This window comes from Phoca vitulina, unplaced genomic scaffold (assembly GCF_004348235.1).
Source record: "Phoca vitulina isolate PV1807 unplaced genomic scaffold, GSC_HSeal_1.0 scaffold53, whole genome shotgun sequence".
Taxonomy (NCBI): Eukaryota; Metazoa; Chordata; class Mammalia; order Carnivora; family Phocidae; genus Phoca; species Phoca vitulina.
Window position 1 is genome coordinate 9,091,794 of NW_022589756.1, and position 27,366 is coordinate 9,119,159.

Genomic DNA, 27,366 nt, shown 5'->3' on the forward strand with positions numbered 1-27,366 from the left:
CTAGGATGACAGCACTAGCCATAGTGACCACCAAGACCCCATCTCATTAGCTGTGGAAATGGCAGCAGTCAACCACACTATCTTGGCATTGGCCCGACAAGGAGCCAACGAAATCAAGACAGAGGCCCTGGATGACGACTGATCAGGGAGGGTTGAACAGGAGAAGTTAACTTAGTTTAGACGTAGCACCTTAGCAGACTTTCCTCGGTCCTTAACGTGTTCTTACAGTATAACTTGCAGTTTCTTGTATGTCAGTTAGCTGTTAGGGTCTTGTTCTGTGAAGATGGCATGGTGCCCTCAGCCTTTGCATATACTCTCTCAGTATTAATTCCCAGTAAATAATAACCAACCAACCAACCAAACTCCCTCTCCCAGCCCCCGAGGCTAGAAAATCTTGCTGCTCTGTCTTAGCATTCCAAGAAAGTGCTTCCAGGTATTTAGATAGCCCTCAGTTCTCCAATATTAGGCTACATGTAAAACCTTGGGTACCTTTAGATTCCTGTAACACTAGTCTGTACCCTTTTCCTTCCCCAAGACTGATAGGATGCAAGCTGAGGTAGTGTGGCCCAGGATTGACAGACACCATTTGGGGAGTATCCGCAGAGTAAAAGGAACACTAGAATTCCCACTCAGCGTGGGAATCATTGATTTCCAGCTGCAATAAGCCGTGCCTCATAATAGTCACACTGTGGCTAGATTATACTTCTTTGGGTGCTGTGCTAAGAATGTCCATGGAAAAACTTGATCTCAGATTTTGGTTGATGTTAACATGCCTGACACAGACATCCTTTCCTCTCACAAGCTGTGTGACTTAGTAGATAAAATACTGCCTTCTGCCTTTGGGACCATGATTCAAACAAACAGAAAGACAAAAAACAAAAGTCATTTAAAAAAAAAAAAACCCAGCTTGAGAGCATTGGAAAAAAACATGAGCTGAATGTCTAATGGATGTTAAGTCCAGTTCTCAGAACCACTGTACATTGCGTGGCACAGGTATGTGCCTGCCCGGAAAAGTGCTGGAGGCATCATGGAAGCTGCTCTGCCTCCTGTTGGTGTCCCTTTTCCCTGCTACCAAAAAGTCTTTCAAGGATGGAGCTAAGGTCACAAATGAGTGAATGAACTTCCAGTCTTTGTATCCATTAACTGAAGCCCCCTCAATATGAGAGGTTGTTAGAGGACTTTAGAGTGGGATTCTGCTGGCTGACTATCAGAAATGCAAATACTTTCCTAAATAGGAGCAGAAAAAAGCAGGGGACAATTGCCACTTATGTGGTGGGTCTTCGAGATACAACGTGATGTGACTGCTTTGGTGTTCTCTTTACTCTGTCCTTGTAGAGGTGTGAAAAGCTATATTGCTACAGGCAATTTATTTAATAATTGGAAGCCATATTGATAATGGATGTGGTAATATTTGTAAAGTTTAATCTACTTTAAGCGGCAGTAACTAATGGAATTTTTTTCCTTGATCACATATGTAGCACTTTTGTTACTTTTTAAAGATATTTATATTTGATAAATCTTTTTTTCATTTTGAGAACTCAAAATACCAAACAGTGAACTTGCGTTATAAAGTCACCCTGTGATCACCTTGTCATCTAGTAGCAAAATGATGAACTATTCATGCATCAAAGAAAATTACATCTGCTGGCCTTGTATGAAAATGATCTCTTGGCATCCCGATTAAATGACACACTGTCACTGTGGGGAAGAGGAAACCGCCTTCGATGTAGCAGCGTAGGGTGTGTCTGAAGGAGGCATGACTGCTGTATATTTTCTGCCTCATTCCATCTCCTTTCTACGCATGGTGGAGCCTTGTTTAAAGGGGGATATGGGGCTGGCTATTAAACAGGGCTTCTGTCTTGTCGTCCATTACCTGAGAACGATTTCTAAGGTGGAAGGAAGGTGCCGTTTCCTTACCTCTTCACCCCTCCTCCCCCACCAAATGTATTCAGCCTAAAACCATTGAGAGGAAGACTGACCTTCTTTGTTTTTCCCTTCCTTGTTAGGGAGATACTAAATATCCACCAGTTTTTAGCTGGTCTGACTCCACTTAAGGCACATGCTGACGAGGTCTTCTCCGTATCCGTTCATCCTGCTTAGGCCAGTGTGCGGAAGCCTTCGAGAGGGCACGAAGATGCCACCTTATATGGGTCTGTGATTTTAAAGAGCCGTGGGCAGGGACTGGGCCTGCTCTTGTTTGTGGATTTCAGGCAGATAATGTATATACTTCCAGCTTCCAAGAACTGAAGTAAAATGGGGTAGTCTTTTCTGTTTTACTGTATTACTTGAACCAACAAATTCAAGAGTAGCATTTGTTATTCTCAGGAATGATCCCCCTGCTCATTTTCTTTCTTGGTGTGTTTGACTTTTTATTTCAGTTAGGAGATTATGTTATCTTTCTTTCCTTTTATATTACGTAGAAGAAATATATTGTATCTTTCCATTTCGGTGGAATTTTGTCTGCTTAATCTCAGTTGACTCAGAAAGAAAAGAAGAGAGAAAACTATAGTGTCTGACAAGCCACATCCATGATTTATTGTAAGGAGATTATTATAATTGATAGCTTCTTTATGATGGGATTGCTAGTATCATTTGTTCTTGCTGGTCTTTTTAAAGAAACAGACTCAAACTGTTAAGACAGCTGCAGTTTCTAAAGAAATACAGTGATTGCCAGAGAAGAGCTAAAAGGTTTCATTGTTTTAAGGCCTTAAGAAAGGAAAAAGCTTCAGAGAATAAAGGAGAGTCATATCTATGAAGGCAGCCCTGGGCCCTGTCTGGCAACCTGGAAAAAGTGAGAGAACATGTCTACCAGTGCAGGGTAGCCTAGATTGGGTTCAGTGGGAACAGGAGGAAGGAATCTTTCATCCAGAATTCTTCTTTTAATTGAAGAAGACTACTGGCCTGCTCCTAAGACGACCTGCTGCCTTACATACAACTTTTGCTTTTTCACTAAGAGCAAAAATGTAGTTCTTTGGGGCCTAGATTTAAATCTACCATTGTTGGTTTGTTTTTTGTTTTGGAGTTTGTTTGGTTTTTGTTTTTTTGTCACCAGGTTGAATCTGTCCTGTCCAGGCTCCCCTAGTTCTTATAATGGCACATGGAGTTGCCACCGTCTAATTTGTAATATCTTTGGATAGTGAATTTGTTTTCTTAAGCTTTTTCAGGTTTGGTGGTATTTAAATAGAAACCCTAAACTGCTCTCTTACTGAAGGGAAAAGAGTCAGGCTCTAAAAAAAATCACGTTCTGTGCTTTTTGGTTATGTCCCTCCTTTCTTACTCCATACTGTACTTCCCTCAGGCCCCAGAAGTCTGTTTCAGGACTGCTTGTCCCTAGTGAGGAAGACTGAGGGTGGGGATGTGGAACCTTGTCAGCAGTTCTGGTAACTTTTCTGTTATTTCTTTTTCTTTTTTAAAGACACTTGGATTGAATTACTGTAGTCAAATGGGTAAACTTCCTGCTCCTCTTACAACACAGCCTTACAAAGGGACCTTCGAAAGATGGACCATCCTAGTGGGATGTCTGCCTTGCTGTCGATAACCCTGATGTAGGATGAGGGCAGGGAAGGCAGTACAGTACACTCTTAGCTGAGACCTTCTGGTGCCAGTCAGTACCAGCCAGACATTTTGGTTTATTTCAGGTTTATTTCAGCAAAGCGTGTAATTTTGAGTACCCCTTAGGGCAATTTTCTTCACAGTCTCAATCCTTTAAAGTGGTTGATAAGTGTGGTCACCTCCACCTACCTAGGGAATCTGTCCAGTTCCCGCACACTGTCTTTGGGTGGGACAGCCCCGCCCCCCACATTCTCCTATTATTCCTTCACAGGAAGAAAGTTCCTGGAATGGGAAGACCCCTTTAAGATACCTTTCACTCTAGCTCAGTAGAGGTGACCACCTAAAAAGATGTGAGTGAGGAAGCAGCTCATCACTACTGAAGTGTGCAATTCCAATACCCCAGTCCCTGGTAGATTTAGGATGGCAGACAGTCTGGTGACCAGCAGTACTACTGCGGGGGCCAGATATCCACATAGATTTTTTACCTCAAAGGGGACAACTCATGAAGAGCTCATTCATACACTTGTTTCAGTTCTCCCTGTTTGGCCTTTGTCTTTACAAACTTCCCTCCTGGATTCCAACCATCAGGCACCAGGTGTAAATAGACTCATTTCATCAGGAATCTCCAGTCACTTCATCTCCCTCTGTGAACAGTTCCTCTTCCATTTGCCTCTGGTCTCCAGTACTAAGGCCTCATCTTGAGCTGACGTCTTTGCTGGGATTTATCTTCCACGGTAGGCAGAGTAGGTGGATGTGGGCCATCTCTTCACACAAATACTCCTTCCTGTCTTGCAGGCCATCTTTTTGACCAGCTACATATTCCACTGACCAGCTGCATTATTTCTGCCCATAACAGTGGAAATAATCCCTTCTTCATACACGTCCTCCCACCCCTGTCCTAAAAATGTGAACTTCCAAGTCCTTACTCTCTCGGTCTTAAGAAGGGTTTGGGTAGAAGCAGTCTTCCCATTTAACTTGTGGCTCTGCCTTTTAAAATTGCTTTTTGTCTTTTCTTGTACAGAGAACAACCAGAGTATTTTATCCCCAATGAGTCTCAACAGATTCTTAGGCAATAATTTTTCTTGTTATTGATGATCTTGTGCTCAGTAGCACTCTACACTGAATAGTCCTGACCTTTCACATTGTGCGTTGGTTTTCTGTGTTAATCTCTGTCCGTGTTTAATTCTTCGGTCAGAGTGGTGATAGATTTTGTCATTTTGTTGTTGTGATTATTAGTAATGTTTTACTACTGTATTCATTGGAGCTTTGAGACCAGCCAAATCCATTTATAGCTTTACTGAGCCAGATTTGTTTGTCAAGATTTCCCAAGTGAAAGTTGGGCGTACTGACCAGCTCTGCTGGTGGCGTCTGTGTGGGGCACAGGGGTGGGGTGGGGGATGCACTGGGGCAGGGGTGGGAATTACACATTTGAAACATTCCTTTTTGTGTGCTCTCTAAGTAGCAAGGATGTTTACTCAGGATTCTGGGATCAGTTGTCAGCCATATTGCATTTGGCTAACTGAGCTGCATGCCCTGAAAACCCTCTTCCTGTTTCTTAATTTCCGGAATGTCTAATTTACATTACTTCGTGACACCTAAGTTTTCCAGTTTGAAGGTATTGCACCATAATGAGAACACGAGGTTTTCCCAGGGAGGCAACTATGACTGGCCAGGTAATCCTATAAGGATTTCCCTGACCGTAGCCTGTTGTCAAGGCAGAGGCCCTTTCTTTTCCAGCTCCCCTGTCTCCTTCATTATATGCTCTTCTTTTCAAAAGAGGACTATCACTTAAGAGGAAAGATTTCTTTACCACTCTCAGGAGAACTACCCTACTGAGGTGGTGGGAAAGGCTTTTTAAATACATCAAGCCTATAAGTCCCTTTTCTGATTACAGAAACTCCTATCACAAACAGGTTATGTTCAGAAAAGCTGTTCTTAATTCTCTTTACTTATAAGCTAAAAGTGATAAGCTACTGCTTTTGCCAACTTAAAGGATGGTTGACTCGCTTACTCTGAAGTGCAACTTTGTTCCTACCCATGGACGTTCAAAAGCTGGAAGTTCATAAACTGTGAGGTTTCTGCATCAGCTTCATTATTCTTTCTTGGTGGATATGAGAAGCGGCAGCAAAGAGAAAGCTAACGATCTGAGAAATCCCGTTTCCTATAACATTAGTTTTCCTTTGTAATTAAGAGGGGAGTAGATACGGTGGAGAAGAGAGGGAAACTCTGGCTGCACCAAAAGATCTTACACCATGTTCTTACCATCACCCAAGGACCTTGAGGATGTATTAGATGACATGGGTAACAAATATGCAGATCACTGGACTTCTTCTTTAGCATGCTTCACATGACACTTGGGGCCAAGCAGTGAGCAGAACTAAATCAAGTCAATTCCATTCAAGTGAAGTCTAACTAGCATTTTACACCACTGACTACTAACCACCCACATTCCACGCCCGTTAGCTCATTAGCCAGCGCAGCGCCCCAACAACAAACAAGGATGCATCTGCAGGAGGCTTTGCCTTGCTCTCCTGACGTCCTTTTTACTTGGCAAGTTTGGGAATTGATGTGGACAGCAGTACTGTGCCCTCCCATGGGTGTCTGAGCCCCATGGTGCAGTGGCGTGGGGCAGCTGTCGAGAGTGTGTGGTCCACGAGGGCTGCCGGACGCTGACCTGAGTAGGGCGTGTGCTCGCAGCTCGGCTCCCAGCTCAGACATCTCAGGGTGCCGCTCCCTTAACTCCATTTGCATTTTCTCTTTTAATGAAAGTGGCTCTGTACATCCATAATTAACTCTCAAATTCACATTGGTGTGCTGTGATCAAATGAAGGTTTGCCTGAATCCTTTCAAATTGTAACCATGGTAATTGAGGGGGGTGGCACAGAATGAATATATAAAAATATAATGACAATTGTTCTGAATGACTGAGTGTCCTCCTGACATGTAATTAGCTGTTTTAGCAAGATGTAGATTGGCATGGTCATAATTAAAAGGATTTCTGTCCTTTATGTGATTGGAAATGGCAGAGCTCCCATTCCCTGTTCCCTTTTAGCACTAATGCTCCCAAGAACATTTGGAACAGCAACTCAGTAAACTAAAATAATGACATGGTGTTCATGTCCTCTCCTCAGTGAAAGAGAAGGATTTGGAGTTATTTCAGTTTCAAAATGGAAGCCTTTGCTATTGCTCCACATTTGACTTCTATGTTATTTGAAACCCCTCTCTCACATCCAGTTTCAACCTGCTCCACCTTTGGCAGAAACTACAGTCAGAATCCCAACATGAGTCAACCCCTGAAAGGCCTCCACCACTCTGTCTGACTTGCTAGCCAGCTAGCATATTGTGCACCTAACTTGAGGACATTGCTTAACAAGCTCCCCGGGGTTTTAATTCTTACCCTGGTTACTTGGTATTTCCATTGTCATCACCATCAGAAAGTATCAAGTGGGAATTTACACATTTTCCTCATTGGATCATATGATGTTCGGCTGACATCACACAAACACATATGGGCTGTGAACAGTTCTGGGGCATAATTGGAGTACTGATATTCGCAGTGTCCTGAGGTTACTGGATGCACGTGCGTGCCCCCACACCGCTCTTACACGGCAACCACCAACTTCCTTGTATCGGCAGCCTTTTCTTAGCCAGAGTTTTCTCTGTTGTTCTGCTGAGTCAGTGGGATTGTCGCCCTAGCCCTTCCAAGTCCATGTTCTCTTTCTCTCCCTTCCACTGTTCTTCCTTTTTCTTCATCCACCTTGTCCCACCCACTGAGCATCGGGTGGTCTGGACGCCTTACGCAGTCTCCTGCCCAGGATGTCTGCTCTTCTCCCCGCCGAGGCCTCCCACTGGACCGGACCTGCTGCATCTTGATCTAGCCTTTCTCTAGAACATGCTTTTGGTTTTTTCCCATCATTTGCAGAAGTCTTCATTCAGTTATATCAAGAGTCAGTCTACGCAAATAGCAGCACCCAGCGTAGTGCCAAGTGGCCCCTCCAGCTGCTTCATTCCCGTGCGGCTCCCAGCTGTGCTCATGAGCCTGGCCCACGAGCCCTTTCTTCCTTCAGTGCTGACACCCCAGGATTGGTTAGTAACCACTGAGAGAACGCAGCTCTTGCTTTTGTTCATATTTTGCTGCTCACCCTCCTACAGACCTTTACCCCTGTCCATGCATCAGAGGGGGCCCTAACCAAATGGTAAACTTCAGTCTGATGAAAATGCTGACATAGGCTGCATCTCTATAACTGTTCTCTCCCCCTGTACACACACACACACACACACACACACACACACACACACACACAGAATTGGGAAAGGGTTCTGCCTTGGGTCCTTTATTCTGGTTCCCCTCAAAAATACCTCCAAATATATAGCAGTTGGGCTAAATCAGGAAAAATGCCAGTAAAAGTTCTTACTCAGTGCTTCTCTTTCTATATGATCTAAAAGGGACTTTGAGCCCCACCCCCAGCAAGCCTGCTTTCACGACACATGTGCTGTCCTTGAGACTTTTCTGTGGGATCCTGTCAGTCTTCTGACAGTTGGAATGATCGTGGATTTATGACCCCAAAGAGCAGAATATCCCATCCCTTATTTTCCCAGCTGCCGGAAGATAACTATCTTCATTACAGTTGAGAATCTGTCTTAAGATTTGCAATTCTGAGAACTGACTAGGTGAGTATAATTCTGTGATTTGTGAGACGTGCATTAAAACGGCCAGCAGAACATTCTGATTATCTGCTTACATTCAAAGAAAATAGAATTATCACTGCAGTTAAAACCTTCTAACACAATCTACTATTTTAGGGATCAAAGTATTAGATGTGCTGCTTAAGGAATGGTGCTACTAAAAAAGAACTGGAGTTGGCAAGACATCTCCCTCCCCAGGTGTTTCCAGAGGCCACTTCAGTGATTCAAAACGCCCTACACCATAAATGCCGGTACCACCAGCAGCCCCCACTAAAAAGAAAAAAACAAAAAAGAAAGCCAACTCACCAAAATCCATAAAAACATAGGTAGTACTTACCAATGAAATACATATTTTTTGGAAGAAAACGCCAGAAGTTGCTCTTACAAGAAAACAGAGTAAAGACGTCATTCTAAATCATGATGCAACAAGAGACATTCAGACCTCCTGAAGCACTCAAAGCTCATGATAATAGCAGCTGACATTTACTGAGCATGTACTGTGTGCCAGGCACTGTGCTGAGTGTTCTGCCTCATTTATTCTTGAAGATTCACGGACTGCACACCTTAATGGAGAGGAGTGAAATCTCCGGTTGCTTCTTTCATCTTAGTAGGATGTTCATTGGAGAATGGACCACAGAGTCTGCCTGGCATTGCTCTGAATGAAACCACTGCATTTAACCTGTTTCGTTTTCCCACACGACCACGCTGGAGAATTCCCAATGCTATCCTCTCTCCATGCCCTTCATTCCCTCTGACACTGAACTAGTGTTACTGTGATGCTCTAGACACGAGAGCATCCCTTCCCCTTGGTCTTTCTCCTTGCTTAGTGATGGTGATAGAAACGTAGTGTGACCTCAGGGAGGCTCCGCAGCTGTGATGTGAAACCTCTTGTTTCAAGCATCCTGTCTCCAGAAGGCGAATGTGAGTTCCTGCCTCTTTGGGGGAAGAAACAGTAGGGCTGTCTCATCTGTTTTGAGGAGAAGTAGAATTTACTAGCACTTCCAGTTAGTTGAGGCAGAGAATGTTAAAAATCTCACACACTTCCTCTTTTCTATTTAGCTCTTCGAGCATCTTCGTAGTGCCTGTTACTGTTGGGCATCCTGCTTCTGCACAGAATTGTTTAGCTAAGCCATTCCAGCTCATTCTGCTGTCACGTCCGTCACAGTCATGAGAGGCAGTGGGCCTGAGCCAGTAGGAGGTTCTGGGACTCTGGTATTCGTGTCTGCCCTGCATGGAGACAGGTGCAGATTTGGGCTCAGCATAAGAACTTTCTAATCACAGTCCGGCACAGGGGCAAGCTGCCTCGGGGTTCAGGTGGCAGCTCAGTGACTACTGTCAGGGGCACCAACTCCAAGCTGACCTGAGGACAGGACTGAAATTCCATGTTTCTCTCCCCCCTCGCTTCTCCAGCTCTTTTCCTCTTGCAAATAAGTGGTTCTCAGGGGCTGGCTGTCCCTCTCTCTTCTCATCCACTCTGTCGTGTCCTAGGCATCCTTGAAGCCCAAGAGAATGGAATCCGCCCCGGAGGAAGGCCCCAGTTGGAGTGGCCCCGTGAGCGGATTCACCAGGTTGACTACTTGGGACTGGTGGCCCCTGTAATAGGTACCTTGTTTCATTAGCTGGCTAATGGGGTTTTTTGATTATCTATTCCTTCCACCAAAAAAAAAGAAAGAAAACCCACCCTAATGTGAAGGGAACAAGGTATGTGTGCCTTCCGTTTAGCTATTGATCCAGATCTGGCATGACTGGTGGCAGTTGAGTGCCCCTGAAATTTTGGAATGGAACATTAACTCTGTCCTTGGAAAGCGCACGTGACTCTTAACCAACCAGTACGCATAGCAGAGATGAGTCACAAGATTTGTGTTGCCTTTATAACTTTTCCAGCTTCCCATCCCTTCCAGGTCACGCTGAAATTCCAGTCATGTTTTCTGGCTTCCTTTAAGCCCAGAAACCGCTCCCCTTTTGTTGCTTTACTGAAACTAAGAGCCCAGCATAAACTTATGAGGGTCATTTTTCCACTTCGTCATTCGTTGAAGCTATTAAACTGGAAACAAAATGACATTAGTTCTGTATTAATGTAAACAGCAGCCGCTCTAGCGATCCTACACTCAACTCTCGTTTGTGTGCCAGAGTCCTAGGCGGGTAGGCAGTGCGTACATTAGTCGAGCGGACTGGACGAAGGTGAGAGCTCAGCCGTGGGCTCCTTTCAGGAGCATTGTTGTTAGTGATTTGCCTTGAAAACCACATTTCAATATGTTAGAGTCAGTGAGCCCCTTAATCCTGCATCTCTGAAAATGGGCACCACGAAACCAAAACCAAAGTTCTTGGGGGCAGGGGTGGGGGGTAGGGAGCTTCTCCCTTCAAGCATCGGCATCTCTGGCAAGGCTTTTCTTTACTGTTCACTGGTTTTGCCAGAACACTCCTTTAGAAAGGGCCTCTTCTTTTCCTAGCAGTTTTTCTCACGCGGACAACAGAAAGCAGGCCCGTGCAGTCCTGTGAGTCTAGAGCAGGCTGTCCCGACTTCCCACACACCTGCTCTCCCCCGTCCGTTCACCCTGGTCTGCAGAAACAGGAAAGAGAAAAGCCCTTGCTGGGCCCAGCCCTGGTTTCTTCACATTCACCCAGGCTGCAAGGTGGGACATTCCCCTGCCAGAAGATACCAAGAACATCCTAGTTGCCTCCCCTGGAAGAGCCCACAGCCTTCTCTGATTCCCCCTGGGCTCCGCTCCCTCCCTTCCACGGCCATAGTCACCGTTGGGTATGCAGTACCTTCCAAGGATACATTTCTAGTTACGTTTTTTAAGTGCCTAAGCAAGTTACAGACCTCTGGGACCTGCCAGAGAGTCGGCCTGTGCCCTGCCCCCATCCCTTCCCCACCCTGCACTTAGCCCCCAGGGGCGGGCGCAGATAGCTGCCCCTCTCCAGGGTCCCTGGCGTTCTGCAGGCAGAACAACTGCAAGGGCAAGCTCGTGGGCAGGGCGACATCGTCATTGCCCCATCAGGCTGGCTTTGTCACTCTTTCCTGTGCTGCTTTTTAGGGATGTCTCTGTTGATGCGGTTCCAGTCTCGGTTCATCGAGAATGTTAAGGAGCCTGCTTCGCGAGGTCTACAGCTACTGAGTGGGGGAGATAGGGGAGAGCAAGACAGCCGCAGAGCAGAAGTCAGTCTGTCTTTGTCCGCAGCTGGAAAGTGCATCCAGATCCAAGAGGGCAAAGAGTCAGATAATCATAGTTAAAAACACAATGATTCATTTGCCATCATTAATCACTGGAACCCTGGCTGCCTCCCCCTGTCCTCTCTTCCTAGATTTGAGGGGTCAGGGTGTCTGCTCACAAGGGCTCAGAAGGGCCATCATCGCTGGGGGTGAAGCAAGATCAAAAGTGCGTCTTTGAAAATGAGTGTGAGGTTATTTGTTTGCTTCTTTTTTAAAGTAATTGAAGTCTGACCTAAATTCGGGGCCTTTATTAAATGTGGTGGGTGTACGACGGATTATTTTGTGACTGCACTCTGTTCACATCACGGCACTAAGCAGCGCTCAGATGATTTGTTGGTGCATTAGAAAGTTTTTGCAAGATGGACAAATCCATACCCAGGCACTTTATTTTCATTAATAATCCAGCGTTTTTGTTCAGACAATGTAATAACCCAAATGGTGGGCATTCACATTTAACAGGTATGGGCAGATTTGCCAGAGGAATTCTTTGGATTTGGATAGACAAGGGAGGCGGGTTGATGAAAGTGATCCAGTGGGAGACCACTGCCGTGGTGATGACGGTGCTGACGAGAGGGAGGCTGCCCTGGAGCACGTCACACCAACCCGGAGTCGGCCGTGTGCTGCTGCTCGGTCCTGCGGACGCTGGTGTTGACGGCTTCCCCGGGGGCTTGTCAGTTGCCCCAGAGGCGCGTGCGCGGGGCTGCAGCAGCGCAGGGGACGAGGCCCGCCTGCTTCTCCATTAACCGGACCCGAACACTCCGGCGCCCGCGCAGTGCTGGGACTCCTTCCCGTTGCGGAACCACGTGCAGCTCTGTCTGCCTGTCCATGGCAGGGGTGGGAACGAGCTGGCGCAGCTGGTTATAAAATGGAAAGTGAGTTTGACAGTCATAATCTGATTAGATACCATGGACCAGATGCCTTGGGACTGCCTCAAAGTCTTTAGCGTCCACCAAATACTCGAGTATCTGCGACGGGCTGTGTGGGGTCCCTGCCAGATGGGTGTGGGGGCAGAGCGCCCTTTCCCTGCCTTGGCCGTCGTGTGTCTTAGTCTTTGTGTTTCCCTTTGGCGTCTCCTGGTCTCTGTCCCCCATCTTGTGCACCATGTGTCCCTGAGGGGAGTCGCACCTGTGTCTGAGTCTGCTGTAAGGTGTTCAGTCTACCTCAAGGGGTCATCATGGTCAACTCTGTCCCATAGCAATCCTCTGACATCGCCGCACACACTGGAATGTATATCTGCCCCTGGCCCTGCCTTCCCTGCCAGTAACCTCCTGACCCCATCTTTCCTGTAATCACCACAAACTCCTAGTGCAAATTGGATGCTGCTTTAAATGTGAAAACAATTGTTCAAAAGCTATAAAACCTGAATGAAAGCTAAAGCTGAATTTATAAGCCTTGTTGCATATGAGCCAAAAGTGCAAAAAGCTCTATATAATGAACTAACCTGCCACTCGTATAAATATAAATATATATAAATATATTAAAATCAGACTGTTCTACAAAATTGTGTATTTGTATTTTTGTGTACGTACAATTTTCTGCTAAGCAGAAGGAGGATGTAGTATAGGATGCTGTGAGAAGAGATTTGGTTTAATCCTATTTCTTTGTTACTTATTTTTGTTAACATCAGATGCCTGTCTTTGTCTTATATGTGTATGACACTGTTTGGAAAGCTGCAGTATCTCTCTTCCTTAGGTCCAGAGTCCATTAGAGAATGAAATCTGGGGTTTAGAGAGTTGTCCAGGCCACCAAACATGCAGAAGTGGACAGAGCTTGGCCCTCTCCTGCCCAGGAGCTGCTCGCGGTCCTGAGGCAGCAGTGAGGCAGGGCACTGGCCTCTGGGAAGCAGAATCCCACTTCCAGAAAGCAACTTCCAAAACAAAAGATTGTCAGATCTCCCTGACAGAAGACTCCACCGGGTCCCTCAGGAGGAGATGCAGGACCTCTCAGTTCTGGGCCAGAAGTCTGCCCAGAAAGTAGCAGGGGGCTCTGCCTGGCTCTAGTGCCCCGCTCACTGGCCGTCCCCGGGCTCTGTGTCCCTCTGCCTTTTTCAGACCAGGTTACCAAAATGCCTCCCCTCTGCTGAGCTGCTGGCGCTTCATCACCCAGACCTGCAGCCCCAGTTCCCTGGAGCATCTCAGAACCCACTTTCCCGGTGCTAACACACAAGAGGGGGGTAAAGTGGCTGCCAGTAAAGGCCAGAAACCAACCATCTGAGAGGCCAGGCCGGAAGACAAGCTCTGTGCGCCCAGGGCGGTCGCCTTTCCCCGGGGAAGGCGTCGGGCGCCCCGCCCGGGCCCCACCCCCGCCGCCCGCCCACCTCTCAGCCCCACGGCAGTCCCTCTTGGCGTGAACCTTGTCTAGGGAGAGCGATACTGCACCTTCACCTGTGGGACTCATATTTATAACCATGTGTAATGACTGTAGCAAAAAGCCCTTGTTTCTAGATGTAAATGGTCAAAGAAACAAGTGCTCTATTGTATTGATTGATTAAAATAGTTCAAATGAGTCCTGTATCATTGTATCTCCTATTCTGGATTAGTGCCTTTTGGACAGTAGACTGTTCTGTAATTAAAATGTAGTATACTGCTTTTTTGTACAGTTTTGTTTTAATAAAACTTTTTTTTAATTTGTGTTTATTTTAGTATTGTACCTATTAGAGAATAAAACGTATAACTGAACAAAGCCTGGCCGGGATTTCTTTGGGTAAGGACGGTCATTTGGGAAGGGCCCCGACACTAACGGGGCGGGAGGGGCGGGGGTGCGGCGGTGTTCCCTTTCGGACGTCAGTGCCTTTGCTTTAAAAAAAAAAAAAAGCGATTGGTGGCCATCCGAGGACGCCTGGACAGGGCTGAGGTGACATCAAACACCACCTGGTTGAGGGAATGCCACCTGCTCGGAAAGCCCCTGAGTCCGTCCGCCTCCGACCGAACTGCCTTCTCTGGGCGTGTCCCACCCGCACGCGGCCCCGCCCCGTGGCGCCCTCGCGCAGGCCCCAGCCTCCCTCCCCCCCAGCTGCCCCCCCGCCCCAGAACCACTGCGGTCCTAGCGGCTTCTCCACCGCGGGGACCGCGGCCTTGTCCTTCCTCGTGCCGAGCCGTGACAGTCCACACACCTCCCCTCTCCCACTCCAGGCCACATGCCGAGCACCTCGTTTTCTTAAAAGAGCCATCTTTCCCGGGGCTTCTTCACCTTTAGCAGTGGAAAAATGGAATCAAAGAAAGCTTTGTGTTTCGTTGTGTTTCTTTAAAGACATCCAGTGGTTGGGGTCAGATCCTTACGCAGTACTCAAGGACAGAGTGCCCGAGCCCCCTCTCACCCAACAGACTCGGCTTGATTTGCTTTACTCCTCCGCAGAGAAAGCCTGAGAAGTAAACGGTTTTCTCTTCTTACCATACATAATTAGAAAAGGCTCTGCTAAATTTTAAGTTGCCCCCAAACCCTAAGTCGCAAGTGGAGGTGAGCGGGGGATGGGGGAGGGAATACAGAGAACATCGTCACCTCATGCTCCTCTCTTTGGGCCCAAACTGCTTTCTGCTTCCTTCAGGCCCGCCGCCTGCCCAGCAGTACCCCCTCCACCTCCTGTCCTCCGAGTCCTGCAAACACCAGCCTGGAGGGAACCTCCTCAACCCCTAGAGCCCCTGGGGCCCCTCCTGGTGGCCCCGTGCCCTCTAGACCCGGCTGTGGGGCTCGTCAGGATCGTTTGTCTGCCCCGCTCGCTGCACGAGGCCCGGCGCAGGACAAGAACACTGAGTGACTCAGCGAGTGACCGAACCAACTAAATGGGACGTGCCCACTGGAGCCCATTTTCGGGTCTGAGCAACTGTAACAACCCCCCAGCCTCAGGCAGACAGAGAAGATAACATGAGCTGCGGGAGAACAAGTAGCAACTCGAAAAATGAGGCTTTATCCCAGGAGCTAGATCAATTCTGCGTTCAGACTCCTGCCTCAGAGCAGGGCCGCTCCCGGCTGCCAAATTTCTCATAATTTGGCAGTACTTCTCTCTGAGAACAACTCTTTGGCACTTAGGAGTATAAACAAGTCCCGCAAAGATGTGCCCTGACTGGCGGCCACCTCCCATCAGCCCTCTCCATCTGCAAGGACATTCACATCAGATGAGGGCCAAGTGAGCCGTGGACGCAGGGCTGCCCAGGGAGTCGGTTCCCTGTGAAAGCAGCACCCCGGGCGGCCTCGTCCCTGTCCGGTGCTCCATCTGACAGGAGACCTGCTCATCTGCCCAGGTCGGACGGGCCGTTGAGAACCGTGCTGGGCCACGCTGGGCGCACGTCCTGAGGATGGGGACAAGCAGGAACCCAGAGAGAACACTGGGTTCCACAGCCTGCGGGGGTGTGACCAGCCCTGCCAGTGTCCGCAACCACCATCCCCTCCCCAGAACCACCTGCGCAGCAGTGGAACATGTCCTCGGCTCCCTAGTTGGCGGTTCTGCTGGGGGGTGGGGCTTGTAGATCAAGCCAGTGGGGCGGTGCCCTGAGAATTGGGACACACTGCTCCAGAGAAGCGGCCTGTCCCCGCCACCTCCAACCCCCTCCAGGCCAGCTGCCTCCCAGTTAGCCCAGATGCTCCCGTTACCCGAAAGTTTCCACTGGTTCTTGGCTCCTGTGAGAGGTGTCAACTAAGGGGAGTAAGACTGGCCACAGAACCCGTGGGGCCTCCCCGGTTCTTCAGTCCACACCACAAAGAGCACAGGGGCCGGAGAGGTGCGCTCAGGGACCTGCTGCTTCCCCGAGCCTCCCTCTTCTAGTCTCAATCTTGAAAAGCCTTGGACCCAGGCCACCCCTTGCCCTGTGGGACCGTCTGGAATGACCCCAAACACCCCCGCGCCTGGGTCAGGGAGGGAAAAGCAACAAGACCAACCTCAGACATAGGCAAGAAATCATCTGGTTTTATTTAGAGGCTGCTGGTCATACGACGGAAAGGCATATATGGTACAAAATTACAGAGGTTTAGTTCATTATATAATACAAATCGTTCAGTCTTTACAATTCATTACAGAGTCTTTGGATTTTTTTTAAACTCCCATTTCATGTGCAGCAAATCAATATAGTCCCTCAATCAAAATCACTTCTTTATACGTGAACCCATCGTAGTCACACAACTCTGCACATGGAGATGTTCCAAGACCCCCCACAAAATTAGTGTCAGCGGCCCGGCTGAAGGCACGTCGGACCTCTCGGAGAGAGAGAGGCGTGTGGAGATCATCGAGCCAGCGTCTTGGGCATAAAAGACAGGCTGCACTCACCATCCCCAGGGTAAGGCACAACAAACTGGTGGGCACCTCCTCGGGCACTCCCCGTCCAAGACGCAGGCCTCCAGGCAGACCTCAGGCAAGTGGGGCTGGTCTTCGCCAGGAAAATAAATACCCTGGAACTTCTTGTGGGTCTCTCATACAGGGAACAGTAAGCCAAGGGGAGAAAAGGGAAGTAATGGGGGATGGAAACGCCTAAAGCCGTTCAAACTCTTCAAGGGTCCCATTCACAGCTCAACGGAAGCGCCAAGCTCTCCGCAAACACACGAGGCCCTTCACGGCTGAGCCCGGCCCCACGCGCGGGCTGTGCCTTCTCCTGCTCCCGCGCCCTCCGGCCAGGCTGGGATTCCGGACAGCTGCCCCCCTGCGGCCCCCGCCTGGCCTCTGCCACGTCCTCGTGCGGCACGTGCGTGCAGGCAGCCCATCCCCTCTTGCTGTCACCCCGGATCCCAGAGCCGGGAGCTGCCGGTACCACATCCCGCACCCTAGCGCTGACACGCCATTTACCATCAGGCCTATCAGTAAGGTGAGAACAGAAGACAGAGGAGATGGGGCGCTTCCCTCCGTCTCCCACGGTCACACGACCCGCAAGACGCCACGTCTGGCCCAATAAATGCTGGGTTGTGGGGACTGCCTGGGCTACGGCTTTAGTGACCACGTCTACTTCGTGCCACTGCTTTCCCAGCAACGAGTTACCAGGAGTGTGCACCGAGAAGCCGGAGGGAAGGCCGGAGACCAGTGCAGGGCGGGCCTCCTTCCAACTGGCACTGCTCACCCCGCCCCACCAAGGAGGGGTGCTGCCCGGGAAGACAGCGGACTACAACGGAGTGACGCCTGCACCCCGAGTGATCCGGCGACACACGGGCCTGGAAGGGACGTGCAGGTGGCGGAGCACGAAGACGGGAGGCTCAGGACGGCAAACCCTGTCCCTGCGAGGACCCGGCACAGCCCTCGTGGCTGCCAGGGTGCCCGCGGGGCCGCAGCTGGGGCAGGAGAGCCACACCCGCCTCTCTGGGCACTGGTGACCGGCCGGCCGCAGTGATAGCCGCGCCCCCCCCCCCCCCCCCCCCCCCCCCCCCCCGCCGGCCCCGCCCCCCCCCCCCCCCCCCCCACGCCGAACACCGACGGGGCGGCCCTGTCCTCTCTCACACGCTACGGGGCGGGGCCCAAAGCACGCTCCACTGGCAGGAAACCCCGGCAAGCAGCCCCCGCAGCACCTTCCTCCCACGAAGAACGACGACCTGCCCACCCGGGGGACAACAGAGCTGTCCCGCCCGGCGCTCCGCTCAGGTGCTCCAGGCCCAGCGAAGGCCGGGCTCCAAGCACAGGCTGCTGTGCCCGGGGGAGATGCGGGGACCAGGACGGTGGTGCGGAATCTCGGGCGGGGGACGTGGCCGTGTTTAAAAAGCAGGCCCGGGCGGGGGAGGCGGCGAGCCTGGGAGGAAGAGGAGGTGGTCCCGAAACCTCTTCCCATGCCGGGCTGCTCTGAACTCGGTCAGGGCTCTTCCCCGGCCCCCCTGCTCGGGTCCTCAATCCCACTGCGGTCTACTCCATCTTACCCAGCCCAAGCGACAGAGCCAACCGGCCTTCCACCTTCCCTCGGTTCTCCCCAGTGAGCGCGGTGCCCGACGTGGGCCTGCAGGCCGGTCACCGGAGGCTGTGGGGGCAGGAGCTGCTCGCCCCAGAGAAAGGGGTGGCGCCGGACCCGCGTCCACGGGCCCCACGGACGCCGGGGTCCCCAGGGACGAACCCTAACTGGGCGCGGGTTGTTAGAGGGCTTCTGTGCCGGGAAGGACCTTCCGCCGAAGAGCAGAGCACAGAACGCACAGCACGAAGACTGGCGGCACGCGGGCGCGGCTGCCCCCCCCCCCCCCAGGGCCGGGTCCCCTCACACGTGGGGCGCCGGGCAGGACCCCCCGCGGTGCCCCTGTGGCCGCCACGGCCGGAGGAACAGAGACACCGCCCTCCCGGGGCCAACGGAGCTGTGCGGCCGAGGACGGGACGCAGGGGCCCCCGGGGGTGGGAGGGCAGCTTCGGCGCTGAGCAGAGGGTGCCCGGTGCTTCCGGGGACAGCAGAGAGCGCCTGGCGGGCAGTCGGACGCCCGAACTTCTACAAGCGGGAAAGAAGCACCGACCTCTCCTTCGCTTCAGCCTGTTCCCTGTGAGAAGATCCCGACCAGCCCTGAAACTATGAACATCTGCGGGGTTAAGGCTACGCCAGGGGTGTGCTCGTCCGCTCGGGGCCCTGTCCTCTGTCCTCGGGAGGCCCGCGTTGTCCGCCGAGTGTGGCCCACCCCCTCCCAGGCGGAGGTTAAACCGCGCTGGCGCACAGCGGGCTGCTAGGGAGCTGGGCCCGAGCGGCGGGCGGGCACCGCCACGTGTAATTAATGGAAGCTAATTAATCTCGGGCTCCTCCGCGGGGGGGACGCGGCGTGCAGCAGCCGCACACCTGGGGGTGCCCACGGGGCTCGGCTTCCCCAGCTGCCCGCGGGCCCCACCCAGCCCCACCCAGGGGCAGGGAACCTGGCGTTACTTCTCAGGAGGGGCTTCAAATCCCTAGAGAATGAGATTTTGCAAAAAAGGGCTTTCTGGGCATTGTTTTTAAGGGTCTAAACGTGAGAGCTAAAAACGGGCCTCCAAGACGGCTGCGCACAAATCCTGACCCAGGGCTCTGTCCCGGAGGGGCCACCGTGTCCCCTAGGCTCCTGCGGCCAGCTCGTGAGGATGCGCACGGCAGGTGGTCACTGGGCTACTGCTGCCATGGAGGGGCCCCATCGGCCCTGGCCGCCCTGCTGCCCACCCAGCACTTCCTCCCGCCGGGCCACCGCGGCCTGCAAGGCACCAGCCCTCTGCCTGCTTCCACAGACCCCCTCCCAGTGAGCCCAGCAGGAAAGGGCTCCAGGCCCAGAGGTATCCTGGCAGGAGGTGGGCAATGCTCTTGGAGGTCTCATGCTGTCCGGGCCGCGTCTGTGGCTCGGCAAAGGGCCAGCCACAGGGACAGTGGGGAGCTCTGCTAGGCCACAGTCCCCCAGGCTCGGTCAGGGAGTCAGGGTAGAGAATAGCCAAGAAGTTAAACTAGTCTAAGGTCCTTCGAAGAAACCAAAATTGCACCAGGTAAGGTAGTGATGCCTCTGACTTCGTCACTGCAGAAGCACAATAACATAATTCTCCAAGTTGTCACTGTCACCTTAGAGTAAGGCCACTTGTGTATCTGTGTCAATAACGACATAAGGAGGGGCATCATCCTCTGGCCCCTCTGGGAACCTCCACCCGAGGCCGGAGGCTGGCAGCCCCTGAGTGACCTCAGAGGCTGGTGATGTACGAGGCAAGCCCCGGGCACTCATGCCTGGGCAGATGATTGTGGCTCGCGAATGACTTCAGATTTTGAAAAAATAAATATAAATAAATATATTCTAAGCACTCTGTTAAGGGAATAAATGACAAAGAGAAAACACTTTGCAGGTATTAAAGACACTAACACACCCACAAAGAAAGCCCTAAGAAACCCTGTGGAAAGGAAGAGGGAAAGGCAGGAGGGGCCAGGCCCAGTGCCCCTTGCTAGGGCGCCCTGGACCCAGTGCCAGAAACCCCAGGAGGCTAGCCAGAGGCACTTAGGGAGCTTGTTACTTGGTGCAGGGACTCTGGGGGCCGGAGGGATGCAGTGAGCCTAAGGAGCAAGCCAGGACCAGCACAGGTCGGCCGGGGCGCCGGCTCTGGAGGCACAGGGAGGATGCCCCGCCTCTGCGGGAAAGAAAGGCACTGGGATGGTTAAGAGGTTAATGGGGTCATGAGAACCAAAAAAAGGAACAACAGCCCCCCCCGGGGGGGAACCCCAGGCACGGGGATGGGCAGGAGCCTCGCTCCCACAATCCAGGACTGCTCTCAGCTCCCAGAACCTTCCACCCTCTACCTAGCTGAGATGCCTCCCCATTCTCTGCGCAGAGGAAGAAATGAAGCTTCCAGAGTCCCAGGAGGAGCAGGGAGAGGTCAGCAGCCCTGTGTTGTGCAGAAAGGATGCCCCGCCATGTTCCCCACAGAAGGGGGTTTAAGGTGTCCCTGCCCACTCAGTTCCCATCCCCACCCCGGCGCTGTCACTGGCAAGGCTCAGAAGGGGGCGCTGGCCACCCCCTCTCTGTCAGCCCCTGCCTGGGAAGCAGAGGGGAGCATGCGGGCAGCCCGGGAGGATGCGACCCGGCGGGGCGAGGGGGGCTGCAGCATCCAGCACTGGTTTAGCTGGCCCAGGATTTTCGGTTCTCAGGGTTCTTATGGCTCCTGTCGGCCCTCAGCGCCGTGGCGCCCTCCACCTTGGCCAGAGCCGCCGTCAGGGAGGCCAGGTTGGTGGCGGAGCCGGAGAGGGTGCTGCTCCTGCGGGGCTCGGGGGCGCCCTGCAGCCGGAGCCCCGCGCTGCGCCGCCGGCCTGTGCCCACTGCTCTGCGCACCCGGCCTGGCCTCACCAGCAGCCCGTAGCCGGGGTTGCACTTGAAGTACTGCTTCCCTCCGATGGAGCCGTCATTCTTACCTGAGGGGAGGAGAGAAGAACACATGGGGGTGGCTTCCCACAGCCCCTCGCTCCGGGCCCCTGTGTGCCTGGTGGCTCCCCAGGGGCACAGGTGCTCACTGTTGAGCAAAGGAGGCCGGGGTGACCCCGGAGGCACACGGTGGTCCCCAAGGACGGGCACCCCCAGGCAGCCCCAGGTCCTGCCATTTCCGGTGTCCGGTGCAGGCAAGTCACCAAAGCAGAGCTGGACCGACCCCACCCCAGCCTCGGGCACGGACCTTCAACCTGGCTGGTCAACATGTAAACCTAGGATGGATGTCATTGTAGAACGATTATTTTTCCTGACTCTAACAGATGGAAACTGGCAAATTACCAAATTGTAGCTAGTCAGATATCACACTTGATGTATCAAGATGGCGTGAGGAAGTTTCCTTTGTAAAAGCAACAGAAAATGCACTGAGGTGAAGAAGGAGAACCCGGCACTCAAGTCAGTACAGGGAGAGGGTGCCTGAAGAAATGGGCCTCCATGACCCCTAAATGTCAACGTGCCATGGGGACAGGTTGGTGGGGAACATGATCTCTGCAGCAAAAACAATCATGAATTTTCTACATCCACTGTCCGCACATCCTGACCTGCCCTTCTCTCCCCACCACACCTCTGCTCTCCGTCAACAAGGGTGCCCTCAGTGCACCTCTCAAAGCACCTAACAGACCATCTCTCTCGGGCCACCACTATCACTCGGCTCCCAGGGCATGCACCCCCGCCCCCAGCACCAGCTCCCTGCTTCTAGGTTCCCCACCATCCTGCCCACTCACCCCATTTCATTTTCTTCATGATACTTATTACTATCAAATTTTAATTAATTGTCTACTTGGCAATTTTCTCCCTCTTAAAATGAAAGTCCAGTGAAACCAGGGACTTTATTTCGCTCCCCAAAGTATCCTTGGGATCCAACATGGTGACTGCTACATGGTAGATGCTTAATACATATTGTTGGGTGAACTGATCCATTTGTTAATCCCTCTTCAATTCTTGAATTCAACTGCAGATATAAACTTCTCTCCCAATTCCTCTGCACATAGTAGCAGATACTCCTTCAAAAAATATTCTAGCTACAGGACTCTTCTGGAACCACTTCCAACTTACAGCATTATTCACAATCGCCAAAAAGTGGAAACCACCCACATGTCCACCCACTGACGGATGAACAAAAGGTGCCCCCCCAACAACGGAACAGTATTTGGCCATAAAAAGGAATGAAGTGCGGACCCAGCTTGTAACCGGATCTACCTTGGAAAATCATGCTAAGTGAAAGAAGCCAGTCACAAAAGCCCACATTCTGCCTGATCCCCTTTATGTGGAAGTCCAGATTGAAACATTTCATATACATTTAGAGAGACAAAAAATAGATTATTGGTTACCTAGGGCTTAGGGAGGAGACCGCCTTACAAATGGACATGTGGCTTTTTTGTGGGGGAGGATTGATAAACCTATTCTAAAAGTAGACTGTGGTAATGGTTGCACAATTCGGTAAATATACTCAGAACCATTAAACTGTACACTTCTAACAGGTAGACTTTACAGTATGTGAATTGGTATCACAATAAAGCTGTGTTAAAAAAAAAAACATCTGGGGATGCCTGGTGCCTCAGCTGACTGAGCATCTGACTTCTGCTCAAGTCATGATCTCAGGATCCCAGGATCGAGCTCCATGTAGGGCTCCTTGCTCAGTGGGGAGTCTGCTTCTCCCTCTGCCTGCTGCTCCCCCTGCTCGTGCTCTCCCTCTTAAGTAAATAAATAAATAAATAAATACAAACATCTGAAGGACCAAGTAATTCCTTAAGTTGTGCCCCTGGTTTTTCGGAAAATGGTGATCCAGTCGCTTGTAAGATGTGCCGTTCTACAATGACACTTAAGAGACTGGTGAGCCTGGAATGCACCTTAATCACCCCGCCTTCTGTTCTCCCGCCCAGGCGTCCAAGCACCCCCACAGGCATGTGTCTGCAACCCGAGCAGACCGGCACAGAGCTACTGTCAGACTGTTACAGTTCAAGAGCAGAGGCCTCTGTGACTTTAAAAAAAAAAAAAAAAAAAAAAGGTCCTTAATTTCATTACCAAATTGATAGTGGCTTTCAATTAATGTCTTAGGTTTCCGAAAAATGTAGGTTAAACAAAGAGAAGGCTTAGGAAACTCTTATTCCTGGTTCTGAAAAGTAGTGACCTGAAAAGTAGAGGCTCGGGGAGGTCCAATGATATGCCCAGGGGCACAGAGCAGGTTCCTCTGCCAGCCCGCCCTTGGCTAAGTCACCTGCACGCCGGGAACCAGGCCCCAAGCAGCACCACTCACCTGAAGGCAAGTCCAGCTCCACTCCGATCCACGTCCCCTCCTGAAAGTCGGTGGGCCCGATGTATCTCACGATGCCCATTTTGTTGGTGCCCACGGTGACATATTCTCCCTCTCTGAGCCACTCTGGGACTTCGCTGGCTTCTTCAGAATCGGAGGACACTTCCATTTGTCCCAGGGCGGGTGCCCCCGCCCCGCCGACGCCCAGCGCCCCCGAGGCCAGCAGGTCCTCCTCGGCCGCCAACGGGCAGCTGGGGTCTCCGCCCAGCATGCGCGTGAACGACTTCAGCTCGGAGGTCCGCACCTTCTGGATTCTGAACGGAGACGCAGGAGCAGGGGACGGAGACAGGAGGTCGGGAGGCACCTGTGGTGTGGAGGCGACCAGCTCTGAGCCCGCAGCCGGCTTCGCGCGCTCCTCGGGCCTTCGGAGCCGCGTGGTGGCCGGGGAAACCTCGCCCTCGCCCTGACGGCTGCGCGATTCCTTCGGGGGGGCGCAAGCGGGGAGAGGAGTCGGGGGTGCGCTCGCGTCTTCCTTCTCCGAGGAAACCGGCTCCTTGGCCTCGCATGCGCCATCGCTGTCGCCCCACACATCCTGCTTTGCTGGGACCGGCAGCAACAGAAGGCTGCCCTGGCCGTGCCGGCGGGCGGGAAGCTCACCGTCTGCCGCGGGAGCGGTCGGGGGAAGCGGGAACTCCGTCTCCGGGGTGGCCTGGCAGAGGGCCGGCGGGGGCGAGCCGGGGGTCTGCCCGCCCGCTGTCGCCGCGCTGTCCAGGCCAGGGACGAACGCATCGGACAGCGTGGCGGAGGACACGCTGTGGGAAAAGTAGCCGCTAGAGGCCTCGCTCAGGGGGCTGGGCGGCCCCTCCTGCACCTCGGGGGCCTGGGCGCCGGCAGCGGCCGCCTGCGGGGCAGGCGCCTTGGTCGGTCTGTCGTAGAGCTTCAGGGGGGCCGCGTGCGCAGTCACATCGGGGGCCGCACTTATCCCCACGCTCTCTCGGTGAGCCTGGAGCAGGGAAGGGCGCAAGGAGAACTGGTTAAAACTCCAAGTTTGCTGCTCATTCCCAAAAGAACTGCGACAGATTTCATCGGCTGAAGCATGACGGCTCGCAGGGTGGGAAGCCGCTGCTGTGCACTAGGGCGGACCCCGTGTCCCTATCTGTGCCACCACTTCGTCCATGTGACCCCAGCTTTCCGCGCACCAAATGCCGAGGAGCCCACTATGGGCCAGGCGGGCGCTGAGAGCACAGCGGGCGGCCGCCAGCCTGCCCCTTCCATCTCCTGGCCTTCTGTATGCATTCCGAGTCTAACCGCTGCCTGGGATAGCCTGACTTACCCTAAGAAATATATATTCGGCCTTCATCCTGTTTCTGCCCCAGAGCTCCTGAAACCCTTGGGAGTTTCCTACGTCTTAAGAACAATAAAGGTGTCTTGATATTCGTAACAAGCCCCCTGCAACCACACCTGAGGTCACGTTAAGGCGGTGACTCTGGGGCAGCACCTCAGGATGGGGGCTGGGTGCCAGGGGAACCCACCTTGTGATTAGTGCGTCAGCCGCACGGCCTCCGGGGTAGAGAGCAGGGCTACTGGTGACTTAATCACTAATTGCCAATGATTTAATCAATAGTGCCTGTGTAACAAGGCCTCCATAACAACCTGGAAGGACAGGCTTCTGGAAGCTGCCAGGCTGGTGAACACGCAGAGGTGTGGGGACAGCGGGGTACCCAGGAAGGCACTGAACGTCCACACCTTTTCCCCACACCTTGCCCCATGCCTCTCTTCCATTGGCTGTTTCTGAGTCGTAACCCTTGGAATAAACTGGTGATCTAGTGAGTAAAATGGTTCTGTGAAGCATTCTAACAAATTAATCAAACCCAAGTAGGGATCACTGGAACCTCTTATCTACAGCCGGTTGGTCAGAGCACAGGTGACAGACAACCTGGGCTTGCGACTGGCATCCAAAGCGGGGGCAGTCTTGTGGGCCTGAGTGGGTGCTGACGCGGTCTGCGGGTAGACAGTGTCAGAATTGAGTTGACTCGCAGAACATTCAGCTGGTGTGGAACAGCACCTGCTTGGTGGTGGGCCAGAATGCATACTGGATGGCCACGCAGGGTCCATGAGGCCTGACAAGGCAGGAAAAGGCCCTCACCCCAGGGCGCGGCACCCAGTAGGTGCACACTAAATCTCCAGTCCCTCCTTACCCGCCTGCACCCCTGGCCTTGCTGCACTCAGGCTCAGAACCCTGTTCCCATGGAAACAGATCCCCTGCCCACCAGGGACTTCATGGGGAACGGAGAGAATCACTAGAGGCCAGAAGAGCACTTTCTCCTGCAAAGTTGGAAGGAGGATGTCCTTGGCGGATGCACAAGGGACTTAGCATAGCTTCACCAGCCCAGCCACGAACGACGCTCGGGCCTGGTAGCTGACTTGCGGCTCCTGGCGGGGAGTCAGGTGGAAGAAGAGGAGACGGGTGGGCTGCAGGCCGGTCCCATGTCACGGGTCGGGGGCCCTCTGATCCAGGGAGACGCAGACCGAGCAGCCGCCCGCCCTGCGGTGAAGAGGGGCCGAGCGCGGAAGGAGCCACAGAGGCTGGCCTTCCCCTCTGGGATCACTCGTCTGAGTCACACTGGCAGAGACACACACGCGGCCCCAATCTCCTGGGGAATGACGACAGCCACCGCCCGTCCACATTCTACTGTTTCTGAGGTGCTGCTAAGGTGTTCTTTCATTGACAGCTGAAGCCATTTGAAGAAGGGAGCAGATTATCTTTCTATCCCCGATTCACAATGACAGGGGCAAGAGAGAAGGCAGGAATGGGGAATGGGGTTGGTGCACTGGAGAAGGGTGCTGTTCAGAAAAAGAAATATGTCTTCCAATATTTACGGAAAGATTATTTATATTACAGGAATGGCCATTTTCCATTTGAAATACAGGATTTATTTGAACTGGGAAACAGCTGAGATCTATAAGTCTCTTACAGTTACTTGGCTTAACTCAGAAGTTTGATAAATCATGCATTTTCACGTGAATTGTCATTTATATTCCTGTCTCCAGAGGCCCTCCTTTCCCCACAAGGCACACTTTCAGGGTACGAAATTAACAGCACCTCTTGAGATTAACAGCCCATTTTTGTGATGGATCTCTAGGCTGCAAAATTTACTAAATCCAATAGATCAATAACTGTCACCAGCATAAATACTCTAAAAGATTAGGCAATCCTTCAATCATTTTTCTTTTGCAACTTGTACATGTTTTATTTATTCTTTTCTATTTTATTTTTAATATCACTGACCAGGCAGGGAAGAATATACAAACAAAATTACAAGAGCCTAGGATCTGAACGGGAACTTTGGTTCTGGAATCCTGCGTGCTCCCTATTCCCTTGGTGGGTAATACCCCATCATTGCCACATGGACAGCTGTCTGCTAAGGGCCAGCTATGTCCCGTCCTGAGGAGGTGACAGTCCAGGGAGTGTGCCTTAGATTTCCCTGGTCATTATCCCATTTGCTCCCACATGAATCCCTTGATGTAGGCCAGGAAGTATTACCATATGCATTTTACAACATGGCCCAGCGAGGTTAAAGGGTTTATCCAAAGCTCCAGTAAGTGACAACCAGGGACCAGAGGTCAGATCCACAGCGACAACAGAGACCAAAGGTGGCAGAAGGCGAGCCCTGATTGCACTGTTCTTTCCTGCTGAGCCCGAGCGCAGCCTCAGATTCCTTCTGTGAGAGCACTGCGGGAAGCCGCTCCCACTTGACTGGAGTTTCTGTGTGAGTGGAAACCTATTCCCCAGCCTTGGGTTATTCCC

General features: G+C 52.0%; 2 protein-coding genes across 13 annotated transcripts in view; one reads left to right on the forward strand and one right to left on the reverse strand.

Moving 5' to 3' along the window:
* Positions 1-14,113, forward strand: part of HMBOX1 (homeobox containing 1) — a 206,621-nt gene extending 192,508 nt beyond the window's left edge. For all 11 annotated transcript variants that reach the window (XM_032389158.1, XM_032389155.1, XM_032389154.1 and 8 more), the window contains one exon: positions 5-14,113. In XM_032389158.1, coding sequence (XP_032245049.1) covers positions 5-142 — 138 coding nt within the window. In that variant the 3' untranslated portion in view covers positions 143-14,113. The remainder of the gene's footprint in view (positions 1-4) is intronic.
* Positions 14,114-17,823: 3,710 nt separating this feature from the next.
* The window catches only part of KIF13B (kinesin family member 13B), a 200,012-nt gene continuing 190,469 nt past the window's right edge, over positions 17,824-27,366 (reverse strand). For both annotated transcript variants that reach the window (XM_032389219.1, XM_032389218.1), the window contains 2 exons: positions 23,562-24,561; positions 17,824-21,234 (listed from right to left, as the gene is read on the reverse strand). In XM_032389219.1, coding sequence (XP_032245110.1) covers positions 20,945-21,234; positions 23,562-24,561 — 1,290 coding nt within the window. In that variant the 3' untranslated portion in view covers positions 17,824-20,944. The remainder of the gene's footprint in view (positions 21,235-23,561; positions 24,562-27,366) is intronic.